Source organism: Zingiber officinale, chromosome 6B (genome assembly GCF_018446385.1).
Source record: "Zingiber officinale cultivar Zhangliang chromosome 6B, Zo_v1.1, whole genome shotgun sequence".
NCBI classification, from domain to species: Eukaryota; Viridiplantae; Streptophyta; class Magnoliopsida; order Zingiberales; family Zingiberaceae; genus Zingiber; species Zingiber officinale.
In genome coordinates this window covers 12,197,446-12,223,454 of record NC_055996.1, presented here as the reverse complement: position 1 = coordinate 12,223,454, position 26,009 = coordinate 12,197,446, and the positions used below count along the sequence as shown (strand labels likewise).

The 26,009-nt window shown below is 37.6% G+C and overlaps 3 protein-coding genes across 10 annotated transcripts; 1 reads left to right on the top strand and 2 right to left on the bottom strand.

Moving 5' to 3' along the window:
* The first annotated feature begins 1,544 nt into the window (after positions 1-1,544).
* Positions 1,545-14,577, top strand: LOC121992004 (extra-large guanine nucleotide-binding protein 1-like). 2 transcript variants are annotated; one of them, XM_042546105.1, is made up of 9 exons: positions 1,549-2,642; positions 3,020-3,157; positions 3,227-3,331; positions 3,405-3,587; positions 5,013-5,181; positions 10,305-10,343; positions 12,101-12,324; positions 13,317-13,474; positions 13,828-14,577. In XM_042546105.1, exons 1-9 carry the CDS (start codon positions 1,620-1,622, stop codon positions 14,447-14,449), a joined length of 2,661 nt encoding a protein of 886 aa, XP_042402039.1. In that variant the 5' UTR covers positions 1,549-1,619; the 3' UTR covers positions 14,450-14,577. The 2 variants fall into 2 exon arrangements, with proteins under 2 accessions (XP_042402041.1, XP_042402039.1); XM_042546107.1 differs by lacking the exon at positions 10,305-10,343 and having other exon boundaries at positions 1,545-2,642.
* A 35-nt stretch (positions 14,578-14,612) lies between these two features.
* Positions 14,613-16,955, bottom strand: LOC121992005 (probable transcription factor KAN4). 2 transcript variants are annotated; one of them, XM_042546109.1, is made up of 6 exons: positions 16,407-16,955; positions 16,215-16,291; positions 15,973-16,018; positions 15,357-15,543; positions 14,992-15,103; positions 14,613-14,913 (listed from the first exon to the last, which is right to left on the bottom strand). In XM_042546109.1, exons 1-6 carry the CDS (start codon positions 16,711-16,713, stop codon positions 14,815-14,817), a joined length of 828 nt encoding a protein of 275 aa, XP_042402043.1. In that variant the 5' UTR covers positions 16,714-16,955; the 3' UTR covers positions 14,613-14,814. The 2 variants fall into 2 exon arrangements, with proteins under 2 accessions (XP_042402043.1, XP_042402042.1); XM_042546108.1 differs by having other exon boundaries at positions 15,357-15,549; positions 16,407-16,953.
* Positions 16,956-19,229: 2,274 nt separating this feature from the next.
* LOC121992002 lies at positions 19,230-23,189 on the bottom strand. Of its 6 annotated transcripts, none has more exons than XM_042546101.1 (3): positions 23,078-23,189; positions 22,755-22,878; positions 19,230-22,665 (listed from the first exon to the last, which is right to left on the bottom strand). In XM_042546101.1, exon 3 carries the CDS (start codon positions 22,201-22,203, stop codon positions 19,495-19,497), a length of 2,709 nt encoding a protein of 902 aa, XP_042402035.1. In that variant the 5' UTR covers positions 22,204-22,665; positions 22,755-22,878; positions 23,078-23,189; the 3' UTR covers positions 19,230-19,494. The 6 variants fall into 6 exon arrangements, with proteins under 6 accessions (XP_042402035.1, XP_042402033.1, XP_042402036.1 ...); XM_042546099.1 differs by having other exon boundaries at positions 22,959-23,169; XM_042546102.1 differs by having other exon boundaries at positions 19,230-22,256; positions 22,959-23,169.
* Positions 23,190-26,009: the final 2,820 nt, after the last annotated feature.

Here is a 26,009-nt window from a genome sequence, read left to right as displayed (position 1 = left end):
AACAATTGAGTAATAAAAAAAAACTAAATGATAATACAATCAATGAACGAGAACAATTGAGAGAAAATAATGATCATAATCATGCAACGAATGAGCAAGAAGAATTGAGAGAAGATCATGATAATGATTTGCATATAAACGGCTTGACAATTTTATGTATCGAAAATGAGGTGTTAGAAAATTTTGATTTTGAAAATCTTATTGACGATTTTACTTCTCAAAATGCTAAAAGATATAGATTTTTCAATGATTATTTCATACTTTTTTTTTTTTTTGTATTCATAGGTATTAAACATAGGAAATATATTTTGTATGGTGTTGTACTTTTTGAAAAATCTTGAGAAATATATTTTGTATGGAGTTTATCATATTTTAAATGGAATATATTAATTTTTAAGTTTTTCTATTAAACTGTATTCAAATTGTACGTTATTATATATTTTTTTCCTATAGAGGTCCCTTTTCTCTTTTCGCCCAAGGACTCCGAAAAGTCAGGGCCGACCCTGCATCGGTGGGTCGGATATTTTTTCATATCAAGTTTATATATTAAAAAATAGCATGGGATTTAAGAGTTAACGGGAAGGATATTTTTTCATATCAAGCTTATGTATTAAAAAATAGCATGGGATTCAAGAGGTTAACGGGAAGAGTAAAAAGGGAATAATATTGTTTTTGATAAAACAGTTATTATTTTTTCAGACCTAAATTTATTATTATTGACAAATAGATATTTGATTGTGTGAAGCATAAGATCTATAAAATAAAATAAAATAAAATAAAATAAAACAATTAAATGGGCTAAAAGCTATAAAATATTTTTCATCCCTTGCCTGTAAATAACTTATAAATTTTTATTTACCTCTGTTTGAAGCAAAGTTTGCATTGGTGAATTAACTAATAAAATTTTTAAGTATTTTTTAATTTAATCTGGTCGATAAAAATTTTTCGTACAGTTCTCCTCGGATCATTCCAACTAAAAAAACAGTCAACTTTGTATTCTTATTTTATTTTATTTTTATTATTGAAATGTTTAATTTGTCAATCAACATGAACTTATTGCTTCAAACTTATTGTTGGTAGAAAAAAAGTTCAACGACAAGAAAGAAATAAATGGGTAGGCACAAGGAAATAGACTGGCAGTGACTTTATTATATTAATATTCTTTATTTATTATTTGTTATGATAAAGAAAAGAACTAATATTAATATTGTTGGTTACTTGGTTGACGGCGTAAGTTTTCAATAATTTCTCTGCTCCAATTTTTTAAAAAATAAATTATTGATATTAAAAACTTACTTTAACTAGCTTAGATACTTTTTTTAAAAATAATTTTATTATTATCTTTTTATCTTCACATAATATTTTAATAACTTTTTTGATAGTTTTTCAACATTGATAATAACGAAAATAGTTTTTTGAAATTGTTTCATACGCCACATCACTGATGATGACGTGGATCCTTTGCCCGGCCCCACCCAGTCAACTCAATCCCGTTTGAATATTCAGCCATCGCGACACCTTCCCCCCTCCCCCTCTGCGTTCGCTTGCTCCGCATAAAGTCGCCGGTCGGACTCTTTTCCTCTCATTCTTTCTCGTCTCCGCCGCGCTCGCTAGTCGCCATGCCGCCTCTTCTTGTGCCCTCTTCGGCGGAGGCGGATCCGGAGGCAGAGGCCTCCAGCTATTCCTTCGCCGCGGTCTACGATGGCCCTCCTCTGCCCTACGCCCTGCCCCGCGCGCTCCCCGTCGATGTCGAGCGCATCCCCTTCGCCGCCCTAGCCCCCGTCACCGCTGGCCCCGTTTCGCTCCCCGTAGTCCTCCCGCTCCCCTCCCCGAAGAACCCCACGCCGCTCCTCTCCTCCTCCTCCCCCACCTCCGTCATCGAGAACTACGCCGCCGTCGCGGCCGCCCCGGATTCCGATGCCCTAGGCTCCGACGGATCCCTCGAAATTCTCTCCTCCGAGACCGCCGACGTTTCCGGCACCGTCAGGTTCTCGGAGGAGTTCGGAGGAGCCCACGATCGGCTCTCCACCGAGTCGCCCCTCAGCTCCCCCGCCTCCGCCTTCCGGTCGTGCGCCTCCGAGATCGAGGAAGCCGACGAGTCCTCCGACACGCCGGCTTGGAGGGCGCCGATTGTGACTTTCCAAGAGTCCGGCCAGTCCAATTATTCTACTACACCCGCAGTTGGGACCACTCCGGTCGCGAACTCGGAGGGTTTGAGGATCAAGAAGGGGGCTTGCTACAGTTGCTCGAGAGGAAACCGTTTTACGGAGAAAGAGAGTTGCTTGGCTTGCGGTGCCAAGTACTGTGGCAGGTGCGTGTTGACAACCATGGGCATGGGTTCCATGCCTGAGGGAAGGAAGTGCATCTCTTGCATTGGTTATCCGATACTGGAGTCGAACAGAGAGAGACTGGGGAAGAGCTCGCGTTTGCTGAAGAGGCTGCTGAGTGACCTGGAGATTGAACTGCTGATGGAGGCCGAGAAAAACTGCAAGTCAAATCAGTTGAGACCGGAAGATATCCGTGTCAATGGGAAGAGACTCAATCTGGAGGAAATGTTTCTGTTACAGAGCTGTCCGCGCCCTCCTCCTAAGCTTAACCCTGGATACTACTGGTACGACAAGCTTTCTGGCTACTGGGGAAAGGTGAGCTAGAAAACTTACAGTAAAGTTGTTCTACACTTTGTTCTTTGTGTTATATTTGAAAACTCTTCTACAATACGATGGCATCAAATAACCAAAACCATTGGCTTCAGAAAACATGAAGCTTTGCTCCAATCGACCTTACTTGCCTAGGGAGAGATCCAAACACTTTTTTGTTTTATTTATTCATTTATTTAGAATTTTCAATTCATATGATTTTCAACTAAGTTGATTGCTAGTGCAGATACAATTACATGATAGTATCTATTGTTATAACCAAACTTAGATTGGATGGTTAAGCATTTCTTTTGTGTTGCCTCTTTTTGCTTTGTTTCTGTTGTACTTGTGCCAATAAATTAATTGTTTATGCTAATCAATAGGAAGGACACAAGCCTAATAGCATCATCACAGCACATCTAAATGTTGGGGGGCATCTAGAGAAAAATGCAAGTAAAGGAAATACTGGAATCCAAATAAATGGCCGGGAGATTACAAACGCTGAGATGAAGATGCTTAAGGTACATTATAAATGCTAGTAGTTTTAGTGAAAATTCAGTATAAAGATATCTGCCTCATCTGTTTTCCAGTGGTCTGGTGTCCCCTGTGCTGGGAATCCTAATTATTGGCTCTCTGCTGATGGAACATACATGGAGGAAGGACAAAAAAAGGTCAAAGGGAAGATTTGGGGAAAGGTAAATGTTGAATTTACCCGTATCAAAGTGAACTATGTGGAAATTAATTTTCTCATGGTTTCTTATATTGCAGCGCCGTATGAAGCTACTTTGCCCTCTTCTTTCATTGCCATTTCCTAGTCAGAATTCAAAATGTTGTGAAGAGGCAAACAACTTCGTGAAAAGACCTCTTCCTGACAACCTTGATAAGAAAGCAATTCAAAAGCTTTTGTTGATTGGGAGCGATGGATCAGGGGCGACTACTGTTTTCAAGCAGGTATTTACTTGAAACGATGCAAATTAGAAGAAGAAATCACTTAGGAAAGCCGATAGTTGCTTGTTGTGTTCAATCACATATTATATGATACATATGGCAAATTTGAAGCTGTTTTCCAAAATATTATTGGTGTGAGCACATTATTTATTTGAGAGCATGCCACTGACTTTTTAACATTTTCTGTACCTCCTGCTTCTGAACTTCATTTCAGAGTCTCTTGCTTGAAGGGAACGTTTCTAAAGTAACCCTTTCTTTGAGGTTTCAACTATGAATTTAGGCTTTTCAAACCTCAAACAATGTCTTGAGTTTCCTCTAATGTAGTAAGATTTTAGCCTTTCTAGCTCAAGTGAAAAACATACATAAACCAAAGTATTAAAAGATGATTTTAGGCAGTAGGCGGCCTACTACATAGAGCCTAGACCGTACATGGGCACCTAGGTGACGGCATATGCTGTTGGTATTAAAATACTATTAAAAATAGGAAAGAGAAGTAAATTAAGTAGAAATAACTAATATTGATGTATATGTAAATTATAACAAGACACTAAATTCAATAGTTTACGACCATAAATCCAAATTGAAAGAAAACATATAACTTGCTTATAATTAGTATCGTGCTACAATATTAAATATAGATAAAAAAACTAATGTCAAATGGATTCAAAAAACATAGAAAAATTATTATTTTTCTTTAGACCACCATGGAAACTCTAGGTTGCCTAGGTTGTTTAGGAGGATTGGTTGGGCCGCCTAGGTTAATTAAGCACACTGCCTTTGCCGCCTACGCTACTTGGGAAGGTTGTGTGAGCCTGCTAAGTTGCTTAGGAGGATTGTCCAGGCTGCCCAGGTGGTCTGCCTAGGCTGCATTTTAAAAGGATCACCTAATATGGGCCACCTATCTACTAGGCAAAGCGAACTCTTGGCTAAACATCCTAGGCACTCTCGTTACAAAACAATAACATCAACCTCTCTCTTCACATGATATTTATTCTTTAGTTGGTAGATGTTAAGTACAATTTATGAACTTACTACTTTAAAATGGATTTTTATACTAATAGATGATGAGGTTGCTGATATTGGGACTAATTTTGTTTCTTTTAGTAATCATGTTCTAGGACGAAATATTTTCTCTGATGTTTATTGGAAAATACTAGCCTCTTGGCATAGTGATGAGTTAGTGCCAATCATTGCCATTGAGACACCCCAAAACTAACCAAAACAACTTTCATTACTTCTGAATGTGATGCTGAGAACTTCTAGAACAGTTTGTTTTGATTCCCATAAATGTCTCGAACTGTACATATTTAACTCCTTAAAAAATGGTTTCTTGTGTGAGCATCTAATGTTTTGCATAGCTTGAAATGGCAGTTCCATTATTTAAAATCCCACATTAATCAGGCATAACTGTTTTATTGGTTGTTTCAGGCCAAATTGTTTTATGGGCTATCATTCTCGGAGAATGAGTGTCAAGATATTAAAATTATGATACAGACCACCATATACCGAGACCTTGCCTTGCTGCTTGAGTGCCGTGAATGGTTTGAAGAAGATATTTTGACTGGGAGGAGAGGAAACCTGCAATTTGATTCTTCAGGTACAAGATCAATTTTCAATTATTCTGACTTACGTTTGCAACCATGCAAAATTGTGTTCATTAACTACTAAATTTTCCACACATGAGTTGTGCAAGTAGCGTATGTTGGTGTCAATTTGATGATGTATAAGTTTATAATGAAGTTACTTGTAATATTGAACGTCCAAGTTATCATACCATCGAAATAATGGCCTTATGATTTTAGGTTCAATAACGAAGGGGTTACTTTTATCTTTGTATATTCTGTTTCAATTGAAGCATGGGTGCTTACTTTGTATTAGCTGTATATGTAGGCTCGAAGAAAGTGCTAGAGGGGGTGAATAACCCTCATGGCTTTTTCATGTTTTCGTAAAACTTAGAGTTAAAGCAGTGATGCTGATCTAGGCGCCTGCAAGGATTTAGGCACCTCAAGCTAATTCAGGCGCCTGAAAGGTATTTAGGTGTCTTTGTCACCTCGACGCATGGTTGGTTTGCGCATGCCTGATCCAGGTGCCTCAAAGGAATTGAGGCGCCTAGGATGGGATAGAGTCGACCGGGAGAGCTTCGCTCGGCGCTAGCCACGTCAACAACCAAGGGGCCTCAAAGGGATTGAGGTGCCTGGACGAGGATAAGGCGCGATGAGCTTGAATCCGATCAGATTCGATTGAGGCACCTTAAAGGCATAGAGGCGCTTGGATGATCCTTTATAAAGGGGTTAGACCAGCAGCTTGAATCATCACTTCTACTCACCGCTAACAACTTCAAACGATCAAACGATCTTTGTGCTTCTCCAAACTTCGACTACAACACTAGGACGCTACTCCGACAATGTTTTTAAAGTAAACATTATTTTGATTAACATTTTTAAAGTAAGCAACAATTTCAATGAGTAGAAAGAATTCTCAAAGTAAGAACTTTATTTATTTGGAAAATATTTTTAAGTTCATAAAAATGCTCATCCTTAGCTAAGGTTGTTTATTTCTAAAAAATTCCAAGTTTTTAGAAAAAAATGCTCCCCCTTAGTTAAGGTTTAACCCCTTGAATCATCACTTCTTCTCACTACTAACAACTTCAAACGATCAAATGATCTCCGCGCTGCTCTGAACTTCGACTACTACACTGGGACACTGCTCTAACAACTACGCTCTACTACAAATCTCATAAAGTTGTCGGTATAATTTATTTAAGCAAAAGTTATATTTTCATATCCTAGATTTTGTACTTAATCGAATTAATAATGAATTGCCCAATGAAAGTGATTAACAATCGTGGGTCTTGGAGTAGTAGTCCTCAAAGGCTCCGAACCAAGTAAAACTAATCGTGTTAGCATTATTAATTATTGTCTTATTTCTGCTGCTTTAACTCTAAGTTTTACGAAAAACGTGAAAAAGCCACGAGCGTTATTCACCCCTCTAACGCTTTCTTCGATCATATAATTGGTATCATAGCTAATATCTGTATATATTAGCTAATATAGATGTCAATTAGCAAGCTGTCAATTAACTTAATTACAGTTTTCTAAGATAGATTCTTTCCGAAGATACATTTCTAGTTTTGTATATAAATATGCCTCATTCTTCAATAAAGTGTACTAATTTTTTTATCTCAAGTAATATGGTATTAGAGCATTAGAAATTCGAAACTAGAGTTCCATCTCCGCCTCTTCTACCCCTCACATACATGCGCTCGCGGCGATACTTCTCGCTGCAACAGTCGCCGCCCTTATCTAACCCTAGTGTCAGCAGAATCACCACCGTAACCTCCAACTTTGCCTTCCTCATCTTCGTCTTCCCACTTCGGTGGTCGCCCAACCTCCCACTGTGGAAGTGTTGCAGCGGATTCCTTTAACGTCACCGACCATTCTTGGATCGATCTCTGTCACTGATTTGTTTGATCCGTTCTTGGTGAAGATTCTCTATTTGAACGTGAGTAGCACCGACATGCGATTGTAAGTGCGTCATCCCATGCGCCGAGTAGCCACCATCGCTGCCCTCCTTCAATGTGGTTTCCTTGTTGCCCTGCCCCACTCATGACCATAGTTGTGAAAAATGTGTGCCTAGCTGCGCCTAGGCGTGCCATTTTCGCCTGGGTAGTGACCCAGGCGAAATACTTGAAAGAAGCACACTTAAGCGTAAGCCTTTTGAGAGGTTAAGGCACGCTTAAAGCGTAATTTCCCTCACCTTATTGAAGTGAAAAAAAAAAATTAATGTCAACCCATACCTTTAATTACCCTTTAAATTAATTAAGTTGCATGCATGTCGCATATTTTTCTAGCATGACTCTTCTTCTCCTCTATAAAATAAATATCAACCTTTAATTAGGTTGCATGCATACTATACATTTTTCATGAGTGACTCTTCCTCTCTCTTAGAAAATGAACATCTAGCTTAAATTAGGTTGTATACATGCAACAACATTTTTCATGAGTGACTCTTCCTCTCTCTTAGAAAATGAACATCAACTTTTAATTAGGTTGTATGCATGCAACACGTTTTTCTTGCATGACTCTTCTTCTCCGTAGTAAATGAACATCAGCCTCACTTGCAAACTTATTTCTCTTTACATGACCCCTAGGGTATAGCCGAGTTGGTTATCACATGGTAGGTTTGCAAAATTGAGCAAGGGTCGAATCTAGGCAAAGATCGAGGAATTACCCTCCCATGTGATGGTTAATTTTGGTTTGCTGATTTACTCTCTCCCAATGGTGTGGGGCAGTCGTGGGAGAGCCGTCAGGGTGACGGATTTCACTTTTTGTAGAATTATTTCTCTCTGCGTGACTCTTTAATATTTGAAGTTTGTTTTTTCTTTAATTTGAAGTTTGATTTTGATTATGAAGATAAACTATTTCAATATTTGAATGTTAGTAAATTTAATATTTACATTATTGTTTAATAGTTTATAGATTATAATTTCGTTAGTGAAATTTGTTGGTAGAAATTTCCTATATATATTGAATTATATAAATTTATACCCAAAGCGCCTTTAGTAAGACGTCCACCTCACCTTACGCTTAGTGCCTCATACCCCATAGCACCTATGCGTTGCCCCTCCTTAAATAACTATGCTTGTGATGGTTTTCCTATTGTCAGAGCCTTCGCTTGGCAACCGTCGATGCCAATATTGGTTCGGCCTTCCTTCTCGCTCGCTCTTATAGCTGAGAATAAGCCTTCGATTGTGATAGATGTGGTGCCTATGGTGTCTAAAATCATGTACCATAAGTTAAATGGTTTAAACTATTTGGATTAGGGTTAAGATTGTTCATCTTTATCTATGAAGTATCATAAAGATGGTCATTTGACTGATGATCCTCCTAAAGATGATTCGAAGTAGACATGGCTTCGAGAGGATGCTTGCTTGTTCCTCTAGATTTGGAATTGTATTGATAGTGATGTAATTATTTTGATCAATCACTGTGAATTTGTTAAAGAACTGATAGATTATGAATTTTTATACTCTGGAAAAGGGAAGGAAATGGGAATCTCTCCTGCATGTATGAAGTTTGTAAAGCCTTTTACCATGTGGAAAAACAAGATCAACCTCTAGTCAATTATGTTATGACGTTCAAGAAGATATATGAGGAGCTTAATATGTTTCTGCCCTTTAACCCTGATGTGATGGTTCAACAATGCCAATGAGAGCATATGACTTTCATGAGCTTCCTCGTTAGCCTATCTCTCGACTTTGAGTCTGCTAAGTCACAAGTTCTCTATGCTTCTGAGGTCTCCTCTTTACAAGATATATTTAGTCGTGTTCTTCATATAAAAAATACTGCATCCGTTCTACTTAGTGGTGCTTTGGTAAGTCGCAATATTAATTATGTGCTTGGAAATCAACTAATCACAATGGAAACAAAGGAGGTACCTTCAGTACTATTCATCTGAGGCACCTCCGAGGCACCTCTAGTTCATTGGAGGCACCTTCAGTAATATTCATCTGAGGCACCTCCGGTCCAATCCAAAGCACCTCTAGCACTGTTCATCCGAAAATGGTTAACTTCCATTGTTCATATGTCGTCCTTCTCACTTACCACGTTTTTCATTTGACTTATTGTGTTCCTAAGTCCTTGCACACTCAGACACAAGGCATCAAACACACATGATCTAACTTAACTCGGTTGATCACATCAAAACTAACTCGAGGTATTTACAAATACTCTATCCTAAAATAGTGTGGTAGAATTAGGGTTGCAAACGAATCGAGCCGGCTCGTGAGCTTTTCGAACTAGCTCGAAAAATATTCGATTCGTATTCGAATTTATCGAATTCGAACCGAACTCGAACATGTTCAAACTTTTTTTCGAATCGAACTTGAGCCAAAATTATATTGTTCGAGCCGCTCGCGAGCCTTAATATTTATTAATATAAGTTAAATATATAATAAATAAATAAATTTCGAGCCTTTTGAACTTATTTTCGAGCAATAATTCGAATAGTTCGCAAACATGTTCGAATATTTCGAGCCGAACTCGAACCCGAGCCCTAACTCGATCCGAACTCGAACCAAACATTTTGAATTTTTCGAGTTTCGAATCAAAGCTTGAACTCGAATATATCTATTTCGAGCCGAATTCGAGCCTTAAAATTTTCTACATATTTGGCTCGATTCGATTCGTTTACACCCCTAGGTAGAATGTAAAGACAGACATCTTCTTGAAACTGCATGGGCCTTTTTATTTCAAATGGATGTTCCGAAACCTTTTTGGGCTCATATTTTCTCATTAATCGTATGCCATCCTCTATTTTCACAGTAAGATCCCTTACAAAATCATTTTTCCCAATAAGTCTTTTCCTGTTAATCCTAGGATATTTGGTAGCATTTGTTTTATTCGGGATGTTCATCTGCATGTCATTGAATTAGATCCCAAGTCTTTGATGTGTATCTTTCTTGGTTATTCTTATCTTCAGAAAAGTTATAAGTGTTATTATCCTAGTATTAACAAATATCTTATCTTAATTGATGTTACTTTCATGAAAGACACATCTTATTTCCTGTCCTCACCTACTCATACTCATCAAAGGGAGGAAGACACTTTTTCTATCGTAAAATTGATATCTGTTCAATTATTTATTTCAATGATCGTTACTCATCATTGACTTTTACATTAACTTGATATCAAGAATACTTTTCTTTATGGCGATTTTTAGGAGGAGGTGTATATGGAGCAACCTCCAGGAGGAGTCAAGGTGAGTTTATTGTCTTTGAAAATCTTTGTATGGTTTGAAACAGAGTTCTTGTACTTGGTTTGGAAAATTTAGTTAGGTTATTGGAAAATTTGGTATGATGAAAAGCAAGTCTGACCATTTTGTATTCTACAAGCAATCAGGAGCTGGTATTATTCTATTAGTTGTGTATGTAGATAATACGAGAATCTCATCTCTTAAGTCTTTCATTCATAGTCAACTTCACACGAAGGACTTGTGGATGTTAAAGTATTTCTTAGATGTTGAAGTTACGAGGAGTAAAAAATGTATATTTTTATCTCAGAGAAAATATGTCCTCAACCTATTAATTGTGATAGGAAAATTGGGGGCAAAGTCTTATAGTGCTCCAATAACTCAGAATATGTACCTCATAGGAAATGGAGAATTATTTAAACATCCTGACAGATATCGAAGGTTGATTGGGAAGTTAAATTACCTTATCGTTACTCGTTCAAAAATTGCATATTCAGGAAGTATTGTCAGTCGATTTATGCTATCTCTAACAGTTCATCATTGGGCAGCGCTAGAGCAAATTTTGTGTTACTGGAAAGGAACACCCAGACGGAGTATCGTATATGCAAATCATGGACACACTCATATTGAATGTTTTTAAGATGCAGATTGGACAGATTCCAAAATGGATAAAAGATCTACTTCAAGTTATTGTATCTTCGTTGGAGGAAATTTAGTCTCATAGAAGAGTAAGAAGTAAAATGTTGTGTCATGATCCGATGCAGAGTCAGAATATAGGGCTATGCCACTGTCTCTATCTGAGATAATGTAGATATATCAACTCTCGATTGAAATAGGATTTAAAATTTCAGTACCAGCAAAACTGTGGTGTGATAACCAAGTTGCTCTTCATATTGCATCGAATCCTGTGTTTCATAAGCAAACTAAGCACATTGAAATTGATTGTCATTTTGTTCTTGAGAAAATTCAACAAAGCTTGATTTCTACATGATATGTGAGAACTGGAGAACAAGGGCATCTTCACAAAAGCTTTAAATGTAGTTCGAGTTGATTATCTTTGTAACAAGTTGGGTATGATTAATATCTATGCTCCAACTTGAGGGGGAGTATTGCTTTGTGACCAAAACGTCACGGGTTCGAATCCTGGAAACAGCCTCTTGCAAAAAGCAGGGTAAGGCTGCGTACAATGGATCCTTCCCCGGGACCTCACATAGCGGGAGCTTCGTGCACCGAGCTGCCCTTTAACTTGAGGGGGAGTATTAGCTATATATATATCTATATATATTAGCTAACATAGTTGTCAATTAGCAAGCTGTCAATTAGCTTAATTATAGTTTTCTAAGTTAGATTCTTTCTTAAGATAGATTTCTAGTTTTGTATATAAATATGTCTCACTTTTCAATAAAGTGTATTAATTCTTTTTATATCAAGTAACACTTTGTTTTCACTTGACTTAAACATTATAAAAAACCCAACTGATTGCCAAAATGTGCAAGATAATTGGTCCTAGATCTAACTTCTCTAGAAAGTTGGACTAGTGTGCATAGCCAATTATTGTACTAAACCCAAATGATGAGATATTGCCTTTATGATAAATTGAACAAGTAGTCTAGAGTCGTTAAACCTCTATATCCACAATAAGTCCACCGTTTTATCCTGTTGACACATTCTCTTCAGTATACTACTTTTAATCTATATGATTCGAAGTTTTAGTACTAAGTTTATGGAAGAGATAAAACAATCTGATCATTCAATTTGTTGGGCAGGAGATGAAACAGACTTTTCATTGGTTCCACGGTTGAAGTCATTTGCTGATTGGCTCCTGAAGGTTCTTACCTCTGGTAATTTTGAAGCTATTTTCCCAGCTTCTTCTCTAGAGTATGCTACATTAGTGGAAGAATTGTGGAAAAATTCTGCTATTCAAGCTACATACAAGCGTAGAAGTGAACTTCGACTCCTCCCTTCCATTCGGAGTTATTTCTTAGAAAGGGTAACATGCTCCTTGTTCTTTTCTTCCGTTTGCAACTTTGCATTCTTAAATTTCAAGGAATTACATTAAAGTTTCAGCATGGTTCACTTTTATCGACTTAATTGAAGTTTCATATGTATACCTACTATGATCTTCATACAAGTTGATTTTGTGATGTAGGATGAGAGAAAATCTATATAAAATGGCTTGCGTGGCAGATCAATTATCATAACATATTGACCAAGGACATGGACTTTGTATTGCAATTTGCAAGATTGTTATTTAACATTTTAGTTGTTGGCATGCAACGACGTAAGAACTGATTTTTGGTAAAATTAGAAAATCCAATGCGGTAGAAAAAATGTGTGCTTAAGTTGGCAATCTCACAAAAAGGCTCGCGTGCTTTCATCAGGGATCTCATGGAAAAGCAGATAGAATAAAATAAAGAAATTGTTTTGTTTCCTGAGTATATTTCTTAGATGCATTAAGATTCATGCAAAATAAACTGTCTTGAAGATAGTAAAAATACGGAAAAAAAGAAATAACTTGTCTTTAGACCCTGAACCAGTTTATTTAAACTAAATTCTATTTGCATCATCAGCTTCATCTTGGGTCTTCCCTTCCAATGAACGAGATAACACTGAAAGTTGTTCTCAAATAAATGGATCATCTTGCATCAGATTAGCATTTCCAATAGATAAGATAACACAAAGGACTTGTAGAGGAAACAGATCATTTATCAGTATAAGCTTTTTGATATTATTTCATGATGATTCCTAACTGGGCTTGGGACTGACATTGATTGTTTTGCCTTTCAAATGACCAGTTCCAACTGTCCAACATAGAAGTGCGAGAGGTTTAATAGTATGTTTCTCAGGAAACATGTCAGTAAGATGAATAGCAACTGAGCATTCCCTTTCATTAGTCTACATACTGGAAACTATGGTGAATTTAATAATATGTAATTCCTTCATCGAAACTTGTTACTAAAACTGTTTTTGTTTATTCTTCAGGTCATTGATATAACCAGAGACAATTATGAACCATCTAATGTGGACATTATAAATGCGGATGGAATAAATTCCTCCAATGGAATAGCATCGACAGAGTTACAATTACCTTCTACTGGAAGTAGTATAGATGATCATGAGCAGCGGCAAACAATCTCAAGGTTGGTTAATGCTATCTTCAGTGATTGTTTTGATGTTGCAAGATTTTGACAATACATGTTAAACTGCTATAGGTGCGACAAAAGCATTTTTCCATGCATATCGGAAATGGGAAAAAAAAATAGTATCAGATTATATTTTTTCAGATCTTCCAATGGTTGAAGATTATAAGATTTGATTCTACTAATTCCTAAATGTTGTTGAGCCAGCTTGGCTTTGAGTTGGACACAACTACTTAAAATGTTTGGAATTTTGTTTTTTTTTACTTTCCTGGTAGAATGCCGAGGACAGGATCCTTTCTGTCAAGTATCATCGACTAGAATTCTAATGCATGCTTCCAACTCATTTATGGTAGGTATCAGCTCATCCGAGGACCTTACAAAGGTGCTGGAGAGAGGAACTGCAAATGGCTGGACATGTTTGAAGATACAAGGATGGTGATTTTCTGCATTGCTCTGACCGACTACGATGAATATTACATAGATACAAGTGGTGCAGTCATCAATAAGATGATAGAGAGCCGAAGGCTCTTTGAGAGCATTGTTAGTAATCCGACCTTTGAAGAGAAAGATTTTCTGCTGATACTTAGCAAATTTGATTTGTTTGACCAGAAGCTAGAGACCACTCCCTTAAGCTTATGCGAATGGTTCAACAACTTCCATCCACTCGTAAGCAGTCACCCACCTAAGCGAAACAACACCAGTTGCGGGTCCAGAGAAGCCACAAAAGCCGAGCAAGCTTTTCACTACGTCGCAAGGGAATTCAAGACATTGTTTCAGTCAATCACCGGGAGGAAACTCTATGTTACACACGCTAACGGATTGGATTCTGATTCTGTCAATGCAGCACTTCAATATGCAAGAGAGATAATTTGCTGGACTGAGGAATGGTCACTCGGTGGTGGCAATGTTGAATCAATGTATAGCACAGAACCAAGCTCCACTTCTCACTCCCTTCTCACAGAGAAGAATGTGTAAGTATGCATCCCTCTCCTTTCCTTCTTTCTTCTTAGATAAAAAAATTTGCCTGAATGTGTATATCCATTTTTCTGAGTGCAAATTTACGGTATTTTAACCATAATCTGTACCACATTAGTTCTTGCTGCTATGCTTACAAAATAAACAGAACCCCAATCATCAATTACACAAACAACACTAGATTAATCCCATCAAGACTAGTTTACATGTACAACATATGCATGCCAAGGGTCCAACTCATCAAATATGTTTTGACTCTTAGCATCATACAGCCCAACCAAAATGCACACAACACACACACACACACACACAAGTCTCTCCCAACTTTAGAAGGATTAGTGATGAATTGCTCGCCTTAAAGTTTTCTAGCGGCCCAAAGTCATGTCTAGGTTTGGCATGCTATTGGAGATCATTTCCAGCTTTGGAATTTCTTGAGATTGTTTCAGTAGATTTTCCACCAAAACCTGTTGTGAATGCATTCAGTCTCTGAAAAATGATGAACTCAACACCAATTACGTACTGCTAAAACTTTGCATATGTACCTGATCTCTTCGATTGCCACACAAACTTTTGGTTTTGAAGTAAGCTGGTGACAAGAGATGTTGCCTGATTAATGATTTGCAGGTATAGCCAATTGTAGATCTTAGCATCTTCCTGCACAAAGTTTTTTTGCTTTTATGGTATAATTATTAACTTTCAAATAAGCTTTTTGAGTCATTTTTACTTGGAATATGACTCCATTTACATTGAAGATATGTATTTTGAAGTAGGATCCATCAAGGTAATTTGAGATTATGATGGTTGAGTGTAGAAAATGCACAAAATACTTAACTAGCTTATTCTGAAATATGTTTATCGATTCATTTATACTCCAAATAGTACTGAGGAATATACATAAAGGACTGACCTTGGAGAGCTGGGCAGCAGTAGTAACTGTGTTGGTGTGGTGAAACTTGAGGAATGATCACAAGAATTAGGGTTAGTGACCCTATAGTAATTATTCATCATGCTCATGTCATTCCCAGCTACTTTATGTTCATTTGGCCCTTCCTCATGATCTGCACTCTTCTGGTTCCACCCCTTCTGATCTTGTCCTGCAACTTTAACCCTAAAATTTTATTTTTTTTTATTTTTTTTTAATATAAATCCAAATGGCCTGCAACTACTTTATGTAACACCAGCCTAATAATTCAAACAAAGGCCCAGTGAGGTGACTGCCCCATGGCATCTGCCCCCCCTTCCTCATTGCCAACAAACACCAAAAGACATATCACTACACTAATCATCATTCGCATCTATATAAAGATTCATCTCAAGAAAAAAGAGAGTAAACTTTTGCATTCAACCACAAAAGTTTGCTAAACAAAAGGAAGGGTTCATTGTAGTTTACATAACAATTTGCATACAATCGACTGTTATCTTGACCTAATGGTGCTAAATAGAAGAGATACGAAGATGCAGTGTCGCGAACTGAATTTGAATGTTCAAAAACCCTAACTAGGGCAAGGTGAAATTTTCTCTACCTGCAGTGTCTCCTCTGTGATCAGTGCTCTTGACTGTTCTATACATCTGAAAACAATAATGCATAAGCAAATAATTAATTGATAAAATAATAATAGTTGCAGGCAAAAGTCTACCATGCAAAGATTACACTGCCACAGATGCCATTTTGTCCTCTGTACTCGTGATCTTTTTGTTAACCCATGCACAACCCTAACCCTAGCTAAGGCAGTAAATTTGCAGGAACTTTATCAATTATCAGTACCTGCAGATGGCTCTTTACATGAGCCAGTGTAAGATCTTTCACATTCATCAGCTCCAAAACTGACTTTGGTGTAGCTCCTGTATTAGTACTCTCGAATCATGTAACTAATTCTTCGATACATGAGTACCAGTTTATTGCCATATGATACATGATAACAACTCGCGAGGCTCAATTATTAGTTAGTGCACTCACTCTCATGGCCACCGAGGAGCTCCACCGCGTGAACGAAATGAGCATGGAGGGTGGTGGTCCACCGCATTCTCGGAGCCCTGACGCTCCTCCCGCCGTGCCCAGACCTCAAATTGCGCTTAATTCTGTAGATTTGTGATGGATGATCAAGGTGCCCTAGGCTAAGCATGGGCTCACTCCCAACTTCAACTTGGTTTGTGGTTGCGTCGCTTTCATTGTGACGGGGAAAACTTGTGTCATGTTGAACGAAAACACCCATCGAGGGGGGATTGATGTGGAGTGAGAGATCCGGAAATGAGATGGCTGCCATGGATGGAAGGAATTGAGCAAGAAGAAAGGGTTTGAAGAACAACAAGAGTGATAGATAGTTAAGTGGCAAGGTGAGGAGTGGATGAATAAATAGGGAGAAGGGAGATGAGTCTTGTGTTCTTGGAGAGTGGAAGCTAAAGCTAAATATTTATTTAAAAATAAATAAAATGAAAATAAAGGAAATGCTTTTAAGAAGCTAGAGGTACAATATTAACATAAAAGGAAAGAATAAAAATGGAATAGAGAAATAGATGCCAAGAGATTGTGGCTTTAGATGCATTAGGGTTTTTATTAGGGTTGGACTATTATTAGTGGGTACCACATTAAATTTGAGACATAAGTAAAAGGTTAAACTTATCTCTATAATCTAAATTTAGTTCATTTGTTACTATCAAACAACTATTCATGTTGCCATGAATTTAAGTTTGCTACAATGAACTTAAGTTATTAGACAAATATTGTAGAAGAGTTAATATATGTGGCTTACCATCCTTATTCTTATAATTTTGAGAAATTCATTTAGTTTATAAATAATATAGAAGTTTTAAAATTGTTAGACTAAAAAATAATAAATTTGAAGAAGATGAGAATAATAAATTAATTGTAGTAATATTTTAGTGGAAGGAAGAATTTATAAAGTGAAAGTGATGGGTAACATATGATCATGAAATTCTCTATTAATCGTATTAACTAGTGAGATTCTCATATTAATTAATCAATATTTTGTTTGCCTTGCACTAGTAAAGTTTATGTACATGATTAGTTGGATTAATCCTTATTTTTTTCAAGAGTCAAGAAAACTAGAGGAAGAAGTTCTCGAGGAGTTGAAAATAGTGGAGTTGACTTTTTTTTTAAAATAGTTCTCGAGTTATGACATTGAGCCATGCAACCATACGTACTTTAATATTGGTTTCTAGATTATATATTAGCATATATATTTCATAATTATATATTAACCCATCATATTATTTTTCATCATATTATAGACTAAACCTATACATTAACACTTAAAAAAAAACTAATCCAAATCATTTGCCTAGTCAATTTTTTGAATGAATCTATACAAAAACAGATAGGAGAGAAACATGGCACTTTAGCCATAGATTGCAGCTTTTACATGCTTTAATTTGCATGGTCAAATGCCATTCTCATGTACTACACCTCCCTTACCCTTCGCCTTTTACTTTTCCCTTGTCCTCTCAACTTTTCCTCTCTCTCTCTTTCTTTTTCTCTTTATCATAAACTTCCTTCTTTCCATCAAAACTCCACAAAATTGTCAACCCAAATCAATCAAACAAAGTTTTTTTTTTTTTTTACATTTTCTCAAATTTAATCCATTCGGAAATTCATTTTTTTTAAAAACAAATCTTAATTATTTTAATTTATTCGATTTTGTTTCTATTTTAAAATTTAAAAATCAACTCATGTTATATATATATATATATTAAAAAATGATTTCTAACTCCAATTTTATTTGTTCAGTTTTTATAAAAAAAATTAGATCGATTTAATTTGTTCAAAGAATAATTAATTTATTTAATTTTAATTTAATTATTAATCAATTACTCACTCCTGATCGACATCTAGGATATTTACATAGTTAATAAAAGTTAAATTAGAAGAGCACTCAGATATTTACAATTGATAATGTGTGAGATAATATGGCTGGGTCAATGAACGAACGAGTAGTGTGCCAATAATTGAGCTCAAAAAGCTTGTCGACTTTTTGCACCGCCTTTTTCCCTTTTTCTCCTTCTCCTAACAATTTGAAGCCCCACTCCTTTTGTTTTCACCCACCTCAATCACCTTGCTTGCGCTATCAAAAGCTTACCACTTTTGTTGAGGAAAAAAAAGGAGAAGAGGTACAATCCTCCATCCATGATCCGTGAACGATCCATTTGTTTTTATTGTTCTTGAGGGATGACATTGGTACTTTTGAAGGTTCGTGGCTCGGCTCTCGGCTCGACCCGCTCAAGTCATGAACCCAACTTGACCTAGACGCGACGTGCTCAAGTCATGAACCCAACTTGACCTAGACGCGAACATGATAAATTGGGCTAGGCCAAACTCTAATTGTGGGCCTTGTCATATGATGGTGTCGCGGCCCATGGGCCTATCCTAGCTCAAGCTTGGATTGGGACATGTAGGTGATAGTTTACTCCTAACCTAATCGTGTGAGCTAAATTGTCTCAAATTTTCTCCCAATCTTCTTCGCTTGTTCGCGACCGTCAACCTAACTTGAACCCGTCGAGTCAATAAGCTTCTCGAGCTCCATTTGTAACATGCCAAATCCTTGTATACTTGCATACATTGAAAACATAGATAAAATTTAACTTGGAACTATATTATCAATACAACTAAATGACATTATCGTATCAAAAAATTAACTAACATTTTTCAGTCATCCTTCGATCGTCAATGGAGATCGTAGAAGAGATTGAATGTAATAAAGAATGATTACCACATTTAACACAAATCCAGAAAATTAGCGAGATAATCCAACAAGAACTCCAAACGTAATCAAGATCTAAAAGAGACAATATTCAGAACTTTGTGATGATAAATATATTGCTGAATTCAACTCTACATCAAACTTGTACCTCCAAAAGAAGACCAAGAATGAATCAATTCAACTTGATGGAACACACACACAGTTGTTCCTTGAGGCAGGAAGAGTTCAGGATGAATTTTCTGCCGATACAATACCCCGAACAGACTTTAGGGTTCGATGATTTCTGTTTCGATCGAGCTACAAAAAGAGGTTGCTGGTTGTGCTTCAGTCTCATGTTTCTGGAATCTCAGAAATGGTGGATAATCTGTCATTCTTGAGGAATGCAGAATCCAGAAACTTGGCCACAAATGCCCACAACTTGTACACATCCTCAAAGTTTGTGAGTAACCCTAGCGAAGCAGTGACAACCTCCACCCGAACGACATTGTTCTTACTTTTGCTCTTGCTCTCGTGGCCACCGTTTGCAGGATAACACAAGGCAGGATCTGTTGGAAGTTCACCATGTAAATGTTTCTGATCGTCCAAGAGCCTTATATGGCTGAGAAATCCAATGCCAAGAGAGAGACCATTTTCCTCAGCTAGCTTTTGAACAATTCCGGGCTTGATCACTGCCCGATTGTGATCCTTCACGTTGAATGCAACGGCCGCACCCCGTTCATACTTAATCTTCGGACCATATATTTGAACAAGAGAATTACCACTTCCCGCCGCTGAATCCGGTAACCGTAACTGCAGCAACGATGTCACTAGCCAGTTGATCAGATACCTTAGTCGCAGTGTTGTTTTGTTGAGGCCCATAGTATTCGCATGATCGATGTTTTTGCAAATGATCTCAGGTTCCAATCTGCATGACTCCTGAACACTGCCATCCTCATCGCCTCGAGTAGCATTGTCGTCGTCATCACTACCACCAAGTGCACGTCCAGACACTTCGCAAGATTCAAAATTACCATAGCCTATTCCAGCAATTCGGTTGTCCTCCATGCTGAAGGAAACCTTGCGATCCATGCTTGTGATTCGGTCAGTCTCTTGTATGCCCAGGAATTTACTACTAGCAAATCGGTTAGTATTTCCTTCCCTCCTCCCCAACAATCGAAACTCTCCTTCTGTTTCCCTTCTTATGGCACTCTCATTCACCTCGACATGGTTCAGTTTGCCATCCTTAACTTTAGGTTCTTCCTCAATTTCATTCTCATGTTCAGGGACTGCATACTTTGCCCAAATCTCCGACGATCCCCCAGGACCTTCCTCCGTGTGATCTTGCTCCTGTGATACCGACAATAGAGCAGCATCGAAAGACAGCACATGATCATTGATAAGGGGGCTTCTCAATTCCCTGCACCTGAAATTCGGTGACACCTTCTCGATGTTCTTCTTTCTAGCAAACCATGAAGGTGGCAATGGAGACCCTAACTTTCCCTTGTATGATAGCCCCGTATGATCAGTCGCAACCGGACTCTGACCCAAATCGATCCAGAATGAGTTGACGGATGAATCATCTTCGCTAAACACCGGGCTCTTCATCACCTCCCCAACTGAAATGCTCTCGCTCTCCTCAAAGATTGTGCTTGCCCCATCTCGGTCGGAGCTATTGTCGTGGTCCATCTCCGACTCGATGGCATCCCTCACCTGGGCAGATGTAAATGCACCAGAGAATGCAGGCAATTGGGCTCCTTTCAGGGCATCCGACATGGAAGATTCAGCTAGGCCATTGACTGTGTCATCTTCAATTCCATCCAAAGCATCGAGGCCATCAACGGAATCACTCAAATACTGAGGGAACACCGGAACGATCCTCACCATTCCGGTGCCGGTGCTGCCATTCTGGTTTTGCAAGCTCGCCAGCACAGACTTCTTGATCAGGAGGCAGCCAAAGCCGGTGGGATCAAAACCGAACACCCGGTAGAAGGAGGTGATGATGAAGTCCGGCCGGAAAAGGGAGAGGCCGAGAGAATCCATGTCCTTTGGCCCCAGTGCTCCGGCGTCGAGCAGCACATGCCAGCTGTGCTGCTGCGCGAGGGCCATCCACTGGTATGAGTATTTAGCTCCGGTGACTCTGGACTGGGCCGGGAACACGAAGAGCCCCGCCGCAGAGTCCTTCCTCCTCCGCCTCTTGCCGGAGATCTGCTTCCTCAGCTCGGTGGAGCAGAGCTTGAGGGTCGGCCACTTGAACGAGGCGCTACGGACCTTGGCTCCTTTCTCCCTCGCGTGCTGCACCATCCAATTCACCGACTGGCTGTCGTGGTCGAACATTGTCAGCAGTTTCTTGTTGGAGCGGAACGGATAGGTTTCGGCAAGCAATCTGAAGGCGGAGCCCCGGCTGAAGGTGAGCACCAGGCCGTATTCGTTGTCAGGGAAGTTGAGGTAGTCCATGATCTTGGTCTTGACGTCGTGCTCCGCCGTGCCTTTCTCGGCGCCGCCGTACAGGGCGTGGTTGCTCAGGTTGGCGGTGACCTCGGAGAGGTTGAATGCGGAGGACTCCCAGGCCTGGAAGCTCTGCAGGTAGGAGAACAAGCCGAAGCCGCAGTAGTCGAGGCAGACCCGGGCGCCGGCGTCGGCGAGGTGGCAGTACTCGTCGCGGCGGAGGCCGTCGATGAGGCTGGAGGACTGGTACTTCGGGTACATGGTGACGAACTTGGCGAAGGCCTCGTCCAGGGCGGGGATGGATTCGGCGGAGAGGAAGACTCGCTCGGCGGCGAGGGCGGTGGCGCGGAGGAACTCCTGCTGGGCGCGAAGGCGGGCGAGCGACCGCGAGCGGCTGATGGAACCCTCGTCGGGGTTACCGAACCCGTCGTCGGCGTCCATGACGCGGGACTTGGACAGCGACCCATCCTCCGAGGCCTCCTCCAGGGCCTCCCGGAGCTTGCTCTCCTGCAGCTTCCGGATCGCCGAAGGCCGCCGCGCCCGCCCGCCTCCCTCCGAAACACCGAGGATGAGGGCGGCGCAGTGGGAAATCGGCTTCCATAGAGAGAGATGCATGTATGCTGCTCATCCAAGCCGCCGCCCTTCCCTAGAAGACCATCGCACAAACCCTAATTTCAAAAGAGGGCAAACCGTGAGGACAGAGAAAGAACAAAGCTTTCACATTGCAAGCACCGGAACCCTAACAATCTCAGAGATCTCCATTAAAGACGCTCGAAGATAGCAGATCTAGAGATAACAGCGAAAACCCTCCCGAGAAGAAGAAGAAGAAGAAGAAGAAGAAGCAGCACAGATCGAAAACGGCGTCATCTTCTGGCCATCGAACCATCCAAACACAGAAAGGAAAAAAAATCTCACACTTGAAATCAAACCCCCTTCTCTCTCTCTCTCTTCTTAATTTCTCTCTCCCTGTTTGTTCATCTCCACCAAACCTCTCTGCCACAAATTAAAAGCAAGCCGCCACTCCCGTCGCCGCCATTACTCCACTGTCAATCCATACGAACTCGCATTGATGGTGCGCTGTCTCCCCCCACTCAACCAATTTCAGTAAAAAAAAAAACGAGAAGAAGAAAAGAAGAGGGGAAAAGAAATCGAAGGTCAGTGCTTACTGCTTTACAAAACAAGAAGAGGATTCTGATGATTTCCAAAGCTTCTTCCGCATCACTCTCCTCCACCAAACCCTACAATGCCAAATCACTCCGCCAATATTTATCTTCCTTGTCCATCAAAATCCTGCGAAAACAAAAAATAATCTTTTTCATGGAAATTAAACAAATTGATTTTGTAACAAGGAAGAAAGAACACAATAATACAAAATGGGTCATTTGAAGTCAAACATGATCTCGCATGCCATCGAACTGCCAAAAAGCTCAATAATCTAGAACAATGACTGGGATTATAAAAATCAGAAGTGGTTTTTTTGAGGAATCACGTGGAATTCAGCCTGTTCTTGGAGAGCATTCAATTGGAGAAATCGGAGTAGGTAAAGCGAGCATGCATCAAACGAATCAAAAATTAATAATGAAACACTGTTATCAAAATTCTAAATTTTGTTTGCTCATATATATTATATATTAATATATTTTTTTCCCTTCCTACCCTTCCTCTTTTTTTTTTTTTTTTTTTTTTTTCCGTTGACTAAATTGTCGCTTCCTGTCGAGTAAAACACAGTTTGAGTTTGAAGTTGAGAAGAGCAAAAAGGCAGCGCTGGAAATGAGCGTCTTGTTTCACAAAGCAACAAAATTCTTGATTTTAAGGAATAAAAGTATAATTTAATTATTGTCTTTGGCTCACACAGAACCCAACAAAAATTAAAGTAATTGATTCTTCCAATTAAACGCAAAAGAATCGAATCGGAATTCATCTTTAGGATATTAAAATTTATTTTATAAGATAATTGAACGGAGCTAAATTTTAGAATATTTAAATTTATTTGATAAGGTAATTGAGTCGAATTGAGTTTAAAATAAATCAAGCCTTTAAAATGATTATCTAAGTTTAACTTGATTTAATTTTTATAAATTTGCGTTGGTTTAAAACTTGACTTGAGTTTAGTTTGTTTAAATGTTATCATGTTTTCAATTCAAACTTGTCTTGAACTTGATTTATTTAAATATTACCTAAATCTCAATTCAAGCTTGACTTATTTAGATATTATCGAGTCCTCAGTTTAAACTCGTTTGATTGTTTGAAATTTTTATTTATTTAATCGGTTATTGAGTATAATAATTCAAACGTACTTGTTTATTTATTTATTTTTATTTATTTAACATATTGATAAGAATTTTATTAATGAACATAGTTTATGAATGTTGTTCACGAAAATTAACAAACAGAATATATATGTATTCAACCTTATTTGTTTAATTTAACAAGTTGTTCAAGTTTATTTATTTAATTGATATTGTATATATTAAACGAACATAAATAAACTCTTACTAAGCCAAATACCAAACTTATTTATGAATATTTAGTTCATTTATCATCCAAGAGAATATATATTTTTTATTTTGTATTTTTCTTGATTAGTACCATGTATCAACTTATGCCGATTAATCTTAGAGACCATCAATTGTATTCCACATAAATTTTTCTCCAGCTATTAAGTAAATCGGAAAACCCTCACATTCGACTTATCATCGTCCTAACATTGTTAGATCAATCATTTTTTTCTATTTTATTTTTTTTAAAATTAGTTGGTACCAGTTATTTATCTTACCCTACTAATCTTAAGGATAACATATCCACTCTCTAAAATTTTTTTACAATACCAGGATAAATCAAGAAGTCAACAATCTTAGATCAAATGCATCCGTTAATTCATCAAAAGTTATGATTTGATTAGAAAACGCTAGTGAGAATAATTTATTTCATATATATTGGATTTGGATTCCTTTGAAAATGGTTTATTATGTAAGAAATGTCAATCTAATTTTCAGGAAATTTGAACTGAATTTTTTTAATGTTTCAATTATTTCATATCAATCTCAACCAACTAATTATGCACTTTAAGATCTCTATCATGATTTGACAGAAGTTGAAAAGGATCTTAAAAGATTATTTAATATTGGATATGATAATTGAAAAAACGCCTTTATTTTAATTATTTTATAATTTGATTATCATCAAGAAAAGAGATTTTATTTTAGAAATATTAAAATAACACTTATTTTATTTTATTCTAAAGATATTTTATTTAATTTCAGCTATAATCATAATTACTGCCATACTAAATAAATTATTCTAACTTAACAATATTACTATTAACGAAATACTGTTATTTTAAAATATTCATTATCAATTCAATTAAAATTATTTCAGTTTTATCAAAATTGTTTGTTATAATAGTGATTAATAAAAACAATTTTATGATAAAAAATAAGAAAAATTAACTTTTTAAAGGTAACTGCTGAATTCTTAATTTGTGGAATTGACTACTCCATTAATTGAATTCTGAATTTTATAATTAAGACCGAACCAAATAAATCAAAATAATCATGTTTAAAAAAAACAAAAAAAATAAATTAATTAACCCAATAAAAATTTAGAAATAAATAGATTCGATCGTTTATTTCAATTTAATTAAGATTTTATCCAACACATTTAGAGATATAAAAAAATCTAATCTAATTACAACTTTACTACTTTTACTTATTATTTCTGATTAAGAAGTTATAGAATTTTGGAAAGTCGAAAAGAAAAGGACTTTGAAGATCATTGTAAATTTTGTGGGGCTTTATGGTCCACTCGGTGTTAGGAATGTTAATTTCTGTGGACGGAATTAGATTTAGGTTGGATTGAAACTTTTTTTATAAAAAATCTCAATCCAACTCAAATCTGAATACTATCTGAACCCTTAAATCCAAACTCGATCTAAATAATGAGATTAAAAATAAATTTTTTAGATTAATTTTTATATAATTCTTTATTTTTATCTCAATATTTCATTCTCTATCATTACTATACGAATATTGATATTGATATACATAAAATCATCTTAATTTTTAAAATAAAATTTAATTTAACTTTAAAAAAATCTACTAAAACTTTAATTCGAGTTAACCTGAATCAACCTGAATTCGACTTGAAGATCTTCAATCCTAAAACCCTCCAACTTGAATACGACCCAAATCTAAAAACTTCCAACCTAAATCTTATTTTTATCGAATCAATTTAGGCGAAGGAGAAGGAAGTGCACGACTTTTCCGAGAGACGAGAAGCCGGAGTGGAAGGTTGTTTGAGAAGGCCTGAAAATTGTTTAAGTGAGTCCCATTCTTGATAGCCAAAACCACCTAAGCAAGTAGAACCGGAGCAAGAGCCCATACCAAAATGTCAATTGGGAAGTTGACTTGGTCGGGACCAAG